This window comes from Strigops habroptila, chromosome 2, assembly GCF_004027225.2.
Source record: "Strigops habroptila isolate Jane chromosome 2, bStrHab1.2.pri, whole genome shotgun sequence".
Classification (NCBI taxonomy): domain Eukaryota; kingdom Metazoa; phylum Chordata; class Aves; order Psittaciformes; family Psittacidae; genus Strigops; species Strigops habroptila.
In genome coordinates, this window is record NC_044278.2 from 112,396,194 (window position 1) to 112,409,660 (window position 13,467).

General features: G+C 43.1%; 1 protein-coding gene across 1 annotated transcript in view; it reads right to left on the reverse strand.

Annotated features, from left to right (window-relative positions):
- HEPHL1 (hephaestin like 1) overlaps positions 1 to 5,776 on the reverse strand; it is a 34,186-nt gene extending 28,410 nt beyond the window's left edge. Inside the window, exon 1 of the mRNA XM_030476319.1 lies at positions 5,607 to 5,776. Within this exon, the coding sequence (XP_030332179.1) occupies positions 5,607 to 5,776 (170 nt within the window). The remainder of the gene's footprint in view (positions 1 to 5,606) is intronic.
- Between the last annotated feature and the right edge of the window lie 7,691 nt (positions 5,777 to 13,467).

A 13,467-nucleotide genomic window follows, 5' to 3' on the forward strand; every position in this document is an offset into this window, starting at 1 on the left:
CTGAACCTTTTCCATCTTTTTGGTATGGTGCAGACGTAAAAGCTGCTCTCCTAAGTCTTGACTATTTCCCTCCAACTCAGTTGTCAGCCTTCACTTCATGTACAGAAAGTTATGATGATCAGCCAGTCCCACTTCTTATAGGAAAAGGGAATAATCCATCCTCTGGAGCTGTACCATGCAAGCTTCCTGAATTCCCTCCATCTCCTCTAGTCAAGCCAGTCTTGAGGTTACATATAGAGGTATGCAGGCTGTGAATCAGGGCATAAAAATTCTTGATCAAAGAAAGCCACGCAAATCCTGGCTTTTATTTCTATGCCTGATCTCATTTTTCCAGTTGACCATTCTCAGCCGTTCTTAAGACCCAAGAAAAGTTGGCAGTGTACATGAGTGGGTCAGAGAGCTGTTAATAGGGAATTAACTCTAATTCCTTAAAATAAGTACAAACATAATTACAGACATTCATGTCCCTGCAATGATGAACACTACGACTCTTTCAAATGAGAGAGAGTAAAACAAGAGTGTCTTGTAGATTCTACTTCACATCAAGACTGGACATGCAGATAATTTGCCATCTCAGGGTAGGACCATGAGCTAAGTGTAATTTCTACACATATTTCTTTTATCACACAGGAAAAGTATTTTGCCAACATTTTAACCATGTTAGTGTTGCCTTTGATCTTAAGAAACAGAGCTACAGCCTAATAGAGATTATTTTTTCAAGAGGTGCTTACACGAGTACTATGTTAAGAGTAGTAGTAACTACCGTAGTAATGTATGGTAAGAAATGGAAAGAGCTATACATTACGCATGGCCAAACTCTTCAGTAGAATGGAGCCAGATCTCTCACCAGTACCATTTCAAAGCCTGCTGAGTTTGTTTGCCACTGTAATCACCATGAAAAGTACTTCAAATAACTACCAGATGTGGAGTCCCAAATTTTCTCCTGCGGTTAACATGCCCAATAGTCACTGTATGCTCCTGGGTGCAACTGTAGGCAAATGCAAACTTTCTTTTATTACCATTGTTCTACTAAAATGCCATAGATTTTATACAGACAACCATTTAAAGAACTTTCTTTCTGGGTTTGTTCCCTCAAATCTGTTAGTGGTGAAACCTTCCTTATGCTCTACCCTCTTCACATAGAATCATAGAATGGTTTGGGTTGGAAAGGCCCTTAAGATCATCTAGTTGCAACCCCCCTGCCATGGGCACAGTGGGGGAGCCTCTCACCCAACCATACTTTATGGCTGGGTTTATATCAAGGTTTTTTCTTCAAAGTTCCCCATTTTTCCAGTGGCTGGAGCAAGCCAGAACTGCACCCATGGCTCCAGGCTGCCCCAGTCATTTTAACCCTGGGTCATGTAGGCTGTTCAGGGTAACCTTCTGCCAAACCATGACTCCTGTGATGACCAATGTCTGTGCTAGAGCAATGGCCAGTGGAGGGGAACCAGTGGTGTCAACTCACACTTGCAGATGGTGCCCTGACCACAGAGCATCAAACAACAAAGTAAGTTGTCTGTCCTTGAAAAAAAGAGATGCGATGTCCTCAAAGGGTGTTTTAGGCCATTTCTGACCCACATGAGCCATGGAAGACGTCAATCAAACCCATAAAACCTTAGGTAAAGCTCTGAGGTGTCGCCAGTTAAGTGTGGCTATAATGGTTTCTCTCCCAGAATAAACTTCTGCTTCCCCTGAAGTCAGTAACAAAACTCCTCTCAGGCTTCCTTAGAGCAGGATTTTACCTTCAATTTCTTTTTGATGTTGACCCTTCCCACAATGCTCATCTCTGCTGATGCAATTGGGTCGTTTGGCCGCGTGATGACTTGGCCATTAGTTTAGCACCTGTGACGACAGTTTCACTGTCATTTATCTGGGTGGGATCTCCTCATAGGCAAATAGCACAAACTGTGTTTGATGCTGTGGTAACAAAACCCACCTGTTACTGTTGGTGGATGCAAGACTTGGCCCGGATAAATGCAGCATTGGTGGTCTAATGAAAAGGAATGAGCTGTTACATCGTAGAATCATAGAATCATAGAATGGTTTGGGTTGGGAAGGACCTTAAGATCATCTAGTTCCAACTCCCCTGCCATGGGCAGGGACATCTCACACTAGACCATGTTGCCCAAGGCTCTGTCCAACCTGGCCTTGAACACTGCCAGGGATGGAGCATTTACTACGTCTTTGTGCAGCCTGTTCCAGTGCCTCATCACCCTCACAGTAAAGAACTTCTTCCTTATATCCAACCTGAACTTCCCCTGTTTTAGTTTGAACCCATCATCCCTTGTCCTCTCACTAGTAGCAAATTGATTTAAACGGATTATCGATCAAACCCTAATCCTGAGGGCCAAGCCACAGCAGGGAGAGAAAGACTGCTGTATGTCAAGCCACAAACCTAGGTGTACTTTTCTCTTGAAAGGCCATTGCCAATGTGACCATTAAAGGGAGCAGGCAATGTCTGAGCTCACCCTCCTACTGCAGCAATATTCATGCCCTAACCCACAAAATCTCACTGGAATCTGCAGCAAGCTCAGCAGCACTGACAGCACCTTGCACCCTGTGTGTCCAGTCCACCACGCTTTAATCATGTCAACTCTTTCGCCAGTTCTATCAGGTGGGAGGGCATGCTGAACACCTTCCCATTTCACCTGGGCTCAGTGGCTGTAATTTAGATCTGTGATTTCCAAAGTCCTGTGTGCTACAGAGAATGTCAGTTGAATTTCTGAAGGAAGAACCGATAGTGAAATTCTTTGGTTTCACTCATAACACTCCAAATTACGAGCACTAGTGGAACAGCTTGAGGCTTCAAGTAGACAAGACAAATGGCAAAGGTGAACAGAGTCATTACTCTCTTTACATAAGAATCACCAATGCCCAGCAAGATACTAACTCTGTGCAAGCAGCAGGCTGGCCCTTGAGCACAGCAGCAACACCAGGACTAATAAAAATTAGCATCCAAGCAGAATAGTTGTGTTAACAAAGAGCTGCATTAATCAGCTCTGACAAGAGGCAGCCTTTTCAGCTCACACCCAGGAAGGTGCTGATGCAGCTCTACGGCTCCTGGCTCTGGAGGCAGCTCACTCAGCACCAGCACAGCAAGAACTGAGCAGTGTAGCTCTGCCTGGTACCAGAACCAGCTCACCTGATTTCCAGCCCCATGCCTCAGCTACCGAAGTCTCCTTTCTCCTCTTTACTGCTAAAAACTATAGGTTTTAATAGGCTGAGGAAGATATTATTGACTTTGGCACAGCACCATTGAAAATTATCTCTTAAACCTCACTATCTGATCCAGGTAACGTAACACTTTCCATCACACTTGCTAATTCAGCATTTCTATTAAGTGCTGAAGAATAAGTGGTTTCGATTATATCTCTGTGGACTAGCTGGAATCAAAGGGAGCATTCTTTTATGTGTATGCACTGACTCTTTTAAAGATGAACAGTTTGTCTGCAACCTCTTTATCTTCACTTCCCTATTGATAGAACTGGGATAGTGCCCCATCAGATGGGTGCTGTGAGGATGCATCACAAGGTGAGAAGTGCTAGGTTCACCGAGCATGAGCGTGGCTGCCTGCAGAACACAGCTGGCTCAAAATGCATTCCTGTCCCTACCCAGGAACTGATCCTTAAGTTTGTTTATGGAACTATGTTTTTGAGAATATCCATATAAACCAATTAATTAGCTGAAAAGTAACCCATTAGTATAATGCTTTAAATTCACATTAGAGGTTATCCTAAAGAGCTAAGTCAAAATAGCTATTACCAGTTCACTATTTAGTCCTCATGTTTATACAGACACATTGTTATTCCAGAATATAGCACTTTATTCTGGCTCAGCTCAATACAGTTTGGAAATGGACTAAACTAGTTACAAGAATCATTTTATTATTCTGCATTTAGGGAGCTCATTGCAAAGAGCTCTCCAGCTTTGAATGTAGAGTCCACATTAAAATCCTCTGTGGGTAAACCCTTTGGAATTAACATTCTGTAATTACTACATTACAACTATGACTGAAGACATAAACTATCTTCGCTCCCTGTCATGCCATGTAAAAGGCATCACATTTATGTCACAAACTTTAAGGTAAATCAGAGTGCAGACAGCTTTTAAAGTACAATTTACAGAACAGATTCCAAGCTCTCTGTAATATTGGGGTGGATTTACAAGCAGCTGCTCTTCACTTAAAGTTGAGCTATGTTTGGTGAGAGGTCTTCCCTCTCACTAGTTTAGTGAGAAACTTCCCTCTCTGTTTAGGGAATGCAAAAATAAATCCTCTGCTAAAAAAAGTAGGGAAATGATAAATTCAAGTGTTTAACACAACTGAAGAACAACCTTTCCAGCAAAGCTTGTTTTCATAGGCCAGGAACAATTATTAGCCTGAATTCTACCTATAAATGTAACACCTATTGACTTAGATGTTATCTATCTGGGACATCTACTTGTTAAAACCATAAGCATAAATGTGTGTTGAAAAATAAAACTCTTTCTTGCCTCCCACTTGTGGCAAAATAATCTCCTTTATGAAGTCCAACTGAGGACAATTCTGAAATTACTGGTCACCAGAGAAAAGTCTGGCATTGCCTGGGATTTCCTGAAAAATGAGAAAGGACATTTCCACTTCTAACTCCCGGGACACAGCATGCAGCTCCCAGCGTGCCTCCAGACTTGCTGTGGACACCAGGACCTCCTCGCTCTCTCACAGCTCCCACCCCAACCCCAAGCCGAGACTCAGAGGAAGTACCCCCAAACTATCTCTAGTATGTCAAGGATATCAATGAAATCTTAAAGATACGCCTATACGTGTTTGAAGCTGATGCTGTAGAGTAGCACCAAGGGTCTGTGACATCCCCATCCAATGTCCAGGCCAGCTCTCCTGGTGTGTGAGGGACATGCCACCAACCCCAGCAGTGCAAGCACGAGAATAGATGCCTGTTTTCCACTGGTCAAGACACAGTTCATCACTGTGCTTACCTATGCACTGCAGTTTCAGCACAGCTGATTGCTGGGACTTCCGTATGACCATTCCCTCTTGTATATTCAAGCACTTATCTGAATAGATTCCCTAAATGGAGATCTCCACAGCTGCATACATTGCAGGGACACATGGACCTCTACCTGCATCTCATTCATAGGTACTACACACATCTGAATTTTACAAAGTTATACCAAATCCCCAGCTTTTATCATCTCACAGGGAGAAAACCTAAAATTTCTTTTGCCACTTGAACAGACTTCTATGTTTTATTGAAAAGAGCTGTGCTTGATTATGGCAAAGTTGCAATTTGCCTATGGACAGTAAGTCCCAAAACCACCTGCATCTCCATGAAACGCACAGAGCCCACTATCTGACTTTTTTCTGACAAATATCAGTTCCTTAACGTCGCTTTCGAATACACACAATCATCTTGTTTAATCAACCATGATGGAAGAGAAGTCAACCAGTCTACTCTTGCCTTGAAGCTGAAATCTCGCCTATGACAACATCATCTGAAGAAAACCAAGAAAAACACCATCTTAAGACATTTACAGCAACATTAACCACATCAGTCAATTTTCTTTGCAGCTATTGATGCATCTTCAATTTATCAAAGCCCCCAGTGACTTACTTGTCCTCCAAGAGGTTTTCTCCTGTGATCAGATTTTTCCCAGATGGTGCATAGTCCCAGTACTCTTCCACAATCCCAAGGTAGTAAGTTCTGGTCTTTGTTTCCACCACCGCAAAGAGGCAGAGGAATCCAAGAGCACAAAGGCAGCCACCACGCTGGGCGGGAGGCATTTGTAGTTGTGATTGCGAGGCTGGCAGCGGGCAAGCAGCAGCAGGATGCACCACAGAGAGCTCACCCCTCCCTCCCAGCTCTCGACAAGTTATAAATAAGGAATGGACAGAGCAAAGCTCCTCCTTTCCAGCAGGTTAAGACTGGGATAGGTAGAGAGCCCAGCTATGCAGAGCAGGGCTAGGGAGGAGGTTGCTGTCATGGCAGGACCTTTGCCAATCCCTTGGTGAATGCATAAATTGCTCACTTACCTGTCAGGCTAGAGCCAGTTGGTGGTTTTTGGAAGTTTGGATGCTTTTTTATTATTCTTTTTCCAGACTAGGTGGTATGACATACTGGGGCAGGGTTGGGTTGGTTGGTTGTAGGATTTTTTTGTATTTTTGCCATTCCTGCCAAAACCCTTCTTTTAATTTTTATTGTAACTCTTTTATTACATCTGATATTTCTAAAGCTAGCATCTTGCTGCCTTCATTGGGGTTGTTTTAATGACATAACACAATCTTATAATCCAGCATTATCAGAGAGAGAGAAAGAAATTGCCAGTACCTTTCCAAGGAGGATTTTCTGACCCATTTATTAACACTGCAAGTGATCTGAACATATTCAGTTTTCAAGTGCCCAAAATGAGGCCGCTCTTCACAAACATTTCTGGAAATTAGAGTCCTTGTAAAGTCTTTCCATTTGGACACTTAGGAATTGAGGCACACAAAGATCACCCTTTTATTAACCTTGGTAATTAGTGTGCCCACGTAGCTCTCTAGAAAATCAGTCCCTCCCTTTACAGCTTAACTTCCTCAAAGAGGACATCTCTATTACCATTTTGGCAAAGCCAAGCGTAAACCTATACGAGTATGACCTGATAGCATATTCTAAACCACTTAGGAAACATCCCCAAAGAAATCACCGAGGTAGCAAGACACTTTGCAAAATCCTACTGCACTCTTACTAATGTTTAACCAACTAAAGACATAAGAAGTTGCAGTTCTGGAATACAGCATTACTCTTGAGACTCATTGCAAGCTTCAACAGTTGTGAAATTCCCCTTTCAGCTCCAGAACCATCTGACCTCTTCCTGTTGAAACTAATGGTTACTCATGGCTAGGGACGTAAGAGGCTTCAGAAAAGAATTTGGTAGCCACAGTTTTAATGCCGTCAGTGAAGACCTCAGTGATGTGAATGTGGTTTTATGTAGCAGTTGCATGAGGTTCACCCTCTAACAAGTGACAGCAACAACTACATGTACAATCAATCAGCTGTGCTGAACGCTTCTCTCCATCACTATGTGCGGGTGTCTGAAGTCACAGAGAGAGTAACTCAAAAAGCAGGTGAGATTCACAGCAGCCCAGCTTCCAGCTGCCTGGGCTATGGTAGATCTCATCTGAATTAAGAGACAAGGCACACAGACACAAAAGGTATCTCACTAAAGAAGCTTTTGGTTTCTTTAGACTATGCTTTGCATCTCTTTAGCTATGAGGACTGAAAGCCCAGTATACATGGGTAAGGATACGGTCAGACAATTGCAAATGGTCGACTTAACATAGCTGTAAAGTAAGAGTCCTTCAGCTGTAAGATTCTCTCTGTACATGTCATTGTTCATTACCTCAAGTCTGTTAACTGATTAACATTGAGAAAGAGAAGTGATAGGACAATACAAATGTACAGAGATCCTGATCCTCAGAAGCAGCACCCACAGACTTCCTGATACCCTTGAAGACCTTGCTCATCTCTTCATTTTACTTCACAAACCACATGCTGCCCAGCATCTCAACCTCTCATGTCTGTCTATATCCTTTCTTCCAAAATACCAATATTTAAATATCATCTTCTTTTTCCATTGCTTTGTTGTGTCATTTGGTTACTCAAACAATGCCAACTAAAAGTACTGTGATTCTAAAAGGCATAATTAGAAAGCAAAAAGAAAGACAGTGACTGCAGGACAGGCAGAGACTCTGCCAGCCAGTGGCACAGCTACCAAACATGAAACTGTGGTGGGACCGATAGGCCAACTGGTGGGTTATGAAGCCATGGAAAGGCCAAGGTGACACTTGGAGGTTAACAGATCCTCACTGGGACCCTGCAGCCTCCTGCAGTGAATACTTCTGTTGCCCAGAATATCTGTCCCGAGCTCAGGTGAGCTACAGACTTCATCTGTCACTCAAGCACCCGAGTTTACAGAACTGGGTGCCTGTTATGCAAATATTCATTGTCATAAAGTAGTAAAGATTTTGCATTTGAATAGGAAATATGCTTATTTAGAAGGTAACATGCACTTTGAATGAAATTATATAGAGTTCAGTCACTAAATCAGCCATTTGCATAGCATTAGAGATATTTAAAAACCAGGCACAGGGCAAGTTTCATCCAGACAGTTTTGCTATGACCTTCTGCCTGTTTTGCTTTTTTGTGACTAAAGAATTCTGTTATATGTTAAACATAAATAGATATATACATGGACTCACATAACTCAAGTGCATTGAGCTAATGGGGAATAGGAAGGGGGAGTGTCCAATTCTGAGCTGGCACCTGACTGCACTATAGTCATTTAAATAATAATAGTGCTATGTCCTAGTTTTTCTATTGCTTCTCTTGTGCCCAGGGTTGGATCCTGGTTGCTTTCTTGCTAGAATAACTATTCAAAATTCAAATATGAAGTTAATTTCTTTGTCTATCACTGTAAAAATTATTTGTGTAACAGGAATAATGTGTGGGCATTAGCACCCTATATCAGCAATGTGTTGTAAGTCTGGTAAACGCCTTAGCTTGGCTTCAGCATTTACTAGATCTGGCAACTTATATACCCTTTGCATCCACACATTAACACTTAATTACCTTGTCACATCATTTAAGGTAGGCACATTCACATTCCGGAGAGGTGCTGTGGGCATGACTCAGAAAAAGATGAAAGAACAGCTCTTTTGCCCTTGCATAAGGAAAATTTCTGGGAAGCTCCCCTCCAGCAGTGAGGTAATGGGATTAAGTCTGTCACTCTGTTCAGGATCCTTTCAGAAAAAGAGTTAGATACTGGCTCCTCTGAGACTTTCTGTCCCTCTGAAAGCTAAAATTAGTGCATGGTTGGGTTTTGAAGTTTTGTAATGAGAAGCCATGTTCATAGGTCTTAACAGCGAACATCTTGAATACCAGTTTGTAAATGAGCCCTGAAACATCACCAGTGGAGCTTTCTTTTTAAGTACATCAGGAATGATTGCAATAATTATCTTAAATTAATCCACTAAGCCCAGACTTGGGCCAACTAATGTTAGTCAGTTAACTAGAATACCTAAGTTAACCTTGTGTTGGTCATAAGGTAGTGAAGACAGATGCTGGATGTGCTGTTCTTCTACAGTTCCTTGAAATTGGGTGACATGAGTTCACAGGTACACACTTTATTCAGACAGCCTACTACTGAAACCCAGCTTGCATTCTCCATTGAGCAGACCATGAGCTGATGTTCAAGAAGATTGACTACACTGTTCCCTCTGCTTCTTCTTGATAGCAGTAGAGATCCCATTCATAGACATTCCTTCCTGGTCCCTCTGCTATGCTGGTTTATGTGTTCATCGCAATCCAAGTTGGGCAATTAGTCTGCCTGTTTCCAGCATAAGATTACCCTTAGCTGGTGTTGCCACCAATACGGAGCTGTGTCTGCAGCGACCATCCCAAGGTGACAAAGAGTGCCTGTGGTAAACCTGGGAACTGAGTTACACCCTCATAAATTTCACACCAGTCTTTTAACCAAGCCATACTCTTCCTCCATCAGTTTCCCACATTCTTCAACCACAAACACATATTAAACACGAAAGCCTCATAGTACATTTGTGAAGAACAATTTCTATTGCATTTTCTAATAATTTTCTGAGCAGAAAGTAAACCTCATGTTATAATTGGATAGTCACACAAGGTGTATCTGAACTACTTTGATCTTGTGAGTTCACACTGGTAGGTTGGAAATCTCAAAAAACAGGTGCTCTCCAAGACATCTGCCACTTCCATTTGCAATTCTGGATAGGACTTTGATGAGAAAGGCTTCCTTGGCATACACAGCACTTCCCAGGAGCAGTCCAAGTCTGAGCACTGAAACTGTTGGAGACAGAAAGACAAAAAAGCTACTATAATGCCAAGAATAACAACTATCTGCAACCCAGAAGGATATTGAAGGGTAGCTGCAGCCCATATTACAGGTGGCCCGGTGTGGAACTGACTCACATCTGCCCAGAAGTCTTTGTGGCAGGATGGAGACTGAACCCAGCCCTCCAGACTCCCACGTCAGAGCCCACATGGCTCCCCACCATTGCCTTCCAGCCATTTGAGCTCAATACATGCACCAAGCTCAGGGTCACAATTGGGCATTTACCACAATGGTTGCCTGGAGATCATTACAGCAGAAGAATTTTCTCTGCACATCTTTGTGCAGACACTCTCCTCGCAGAACAGCTACTTTGGTACATGACCACTTGTGGACAAATCTTGAATCAAAGTGTGAAACGGAAAAGAGGGATCCTGTGATAACAAAAGCATCCCACAGATCCTTTCTTTTCCATCATGGGTTTGAGCCAAAATCCTATATGCCACACCAACACAAAGGACAATACTGTAGCTGAATTCAGACTTTAGAGAAACTAATTATACATTGGAAAATAAAGACACTTAAATTCAAAGATTGTACATAATGAGAAGGAAGGCATTTAACAGTGTACTGAAAGGAACTGCAAGTTTGAAGAGATTATACTAAATTGCCAAATAGGCTGGGCAAGTGAAATGTGTTCAGCCACAAAAGCCATTAAAGTGAAGCTAAAAAAAGGGAAGTTTTGATCCTAATTAAGAGGAGAAGCTTGCGTGTGGTAACTCATGTAATATCTGCCCTGTTAAAACAAGGCTAATACCTCAACAGAACTTCAAGGTACATTATTTATGGGTTTCAGTGTTGCTGCCCATTGTAGTACCTAACAAACATGAAAGAGCCTAACATTACATCATCCCTATGGGGCAGAGTGTGTTCATTAACCCTATTACACAAATAAGGAAAGAGGAAGGCTAGGTAATGCCCAAGTGCTCTCACAGTAACGCAGCCTGGTCTCCTGGCTCCCCATCCAGAGCTGGAAGCAAGGCAACAGCCCTCCTACCCTGCCACCTCCCTTCTGAGCATGAGAGTGGTGGATACCAAGGTCTCAATGGAGTTTTGCTTTGTGGGAGTGATGCTGTGACCCAGTTGCCTGGCAAAACCCTTTTACACCCACTTTTGCTGCCTGCTAGCAGGAAGACCAGTGCTAAGATCTACCTCAGCTCTCCTCTGAGCAGCTCTACTGCCTGCCGAGCCTCCTTCAGCTGCCCTATAGGCATCATGGGATCCTCTTCCATCATGTCTCGCGGCACTGACCTATTTACTTACTCTAGAGGAAACGTGGCCTTTTTGCTTTCCTCCTTATGAGATCATTGCCGTGTTTTCTCTATGGGTAAATAGGGGAGTTGTAAGAAATCCCAGCACTGGAAAACTAACCAGGACTATTTAAAGCAGGTAGCAGAAGGGAAGGTATGGAGCATTGCAGGAAGAAAACAAAGTGATGTGATTGTATCTGCACAGGTAGCTTCCAAAGCGCTACAAACTCTCCTCTATCAGGCAAGCCAGACCCAAGAGTGTTATAAACCTGCAAATTCCCAGCAAGCATGTGACACTTTGCTTGGGGTCTGCTGACTTAATAGGAGGGTATTGTGGGCAGTGCAGGAGATAACAGAAGTTACCTGCTGTCCAGAAGTCACCTTCTGTCCAGTTTCGCTGCCTGAAAAGGAGAAAGTGGGGAAAATGTCATGACCTTGTGGAAGCCTGGATGATTGCCTACAGTGAAATGGTGTGATTTATGGGATCTGCAGATGACTGCCAACACTTCCAGTGTCTTTCATCTGTGTCTATGAAGCTTTGCAATAAAGAGCAGCCCTACCGCTCTTAAGTGACTTTGTTGCTTCCTAATTGAGAAAGCTTGTGTTACAGCCAGAGTGCCATTCATAGAATGGAAACCTTTCAGGTCTGGTATTAAAAAGGAAAATGATTTCCACAGAATTAGAAATTCCATAGTCTATGGAAAAAACCCTCTCCCTTTTATCAACCCACTTATCATTTTAAGAGCTTGCTGTGGTCTTCCAAAACATAATTTGCCTTTATTCTATCATTCTGAGTTTGTACTGAATCATATATAGTCCCTAGCCCAGCTCTTGTCCAGTCTCTCCTTTCCTTTGCTAGGTACAATCCTGGGAGGTGCGGAGCATCTTTGGTTTAACACAGACATGCAGGAGACAAGATAAGTGTAAGACCTCAGAGATGGGTCAGGGCTCTTGGCATCTTTCTTTACAAGTAATGGCTTGTGAACACGGTGGCAGGTATCTAGCCTGGTGGTAAGCCCACACCATCATACAAGACTCAGATGCAGATCCCCCTTCAAAAGGGTTATGAAGTAAAAGGCAGCATGATGCAAATGTGGCTGCACTACTCTTGGGTCCGAGCTGGAGTGTTTCTGCACTGGAGCCCACTTGCACTTCTGAAACGAGGACTAAGTCACCCTGCTTTGCCTGCTCACAGTGATGCCAACATGCGATCAGCAGAGCTTCCTCCTTTCCCAGGCCAGGTTAGCAGTTTGAACAGGAAACTTCATGAATCACAGTGCCTGAAATGCTTCCTCTGACTTCTGCAGGATTTGGGCAGATCACACAGGTCCACAGTCTGTATGTTTTGGAAGTAAAAAGTGGACATCAGACCCCACCTTTGGGCACCTGAGAAAACAGCCTGAGCCTCAGAAGTGCTGAGCAGCCTCCAATGAAGGAAATATGGTTTCAGCTGACTAACTGTAAGCACTCAGTTAGCCTTTGCTTCTCCTCGTGTGTGCTCATCTGCAAAGTGGGGATCATTATACCTGACTCCTTCTTCAGGTATTTGGAAGCTAATTTAGCTAATGCTTGTCAAGCACTTCAATGTCTTCAGATGAAAGGAGCTGCAGATAGGCAAAGCATTGCTATTACTATTAATTATTTCTATTGTGCAAGTAGACATGAAAGGAGCAAGGGTGATGATTACTCGCTTCCTTTACAAGTGGCAAGACACAGTGCAAATACACAGACAGGGACCCACCCTGCCCTGCAGTGATCCTAATCTTACCAGCCAGATAAACCAGACAAAAAGAGAAGAAAGGAGCACAAACCCAGAGAAAAGCAAAGCATGTAGTCACTTACCACACACAGGTTTGGGTTTATTTTTGCAACAGCCGCTTTTAAAAAGTGCCTTGGTAGACAAAAGCCACAATATCACTATTCTGAGGTATTTAAAAATCACAGGTCAGGCTCTCAAAAAAAGGAAGTTTTTTACCAAAGGTAGTAAATACGAATTCTCCTTATTTAGCCTCTGATTTCTGAGTAGATCAAGCTCCGAACTTTTTCTCTGCAGCCACAAGGACTGAAAATGTTTCACTCGTTGATAAAAAGTCGAAGTTCTCAAAGAACAAGTGTTGAAGTATTTGGATATGTGAGACAAACTCCTGGCAGTAACAGGTCGCTGTCAATCAGCTGCTCAGCAGGAAGATGAGCATGGGCTTGGTGGTAGCTCATCCCTCTTCCCTCCCAGGCACCCAGTGAGTGTCTCACAATTAGTTCTCATTCTCCCCAGGGTGCAGGGGCTGGGTGCACACCTCAGAGGAGTTTACATGCAGTGATG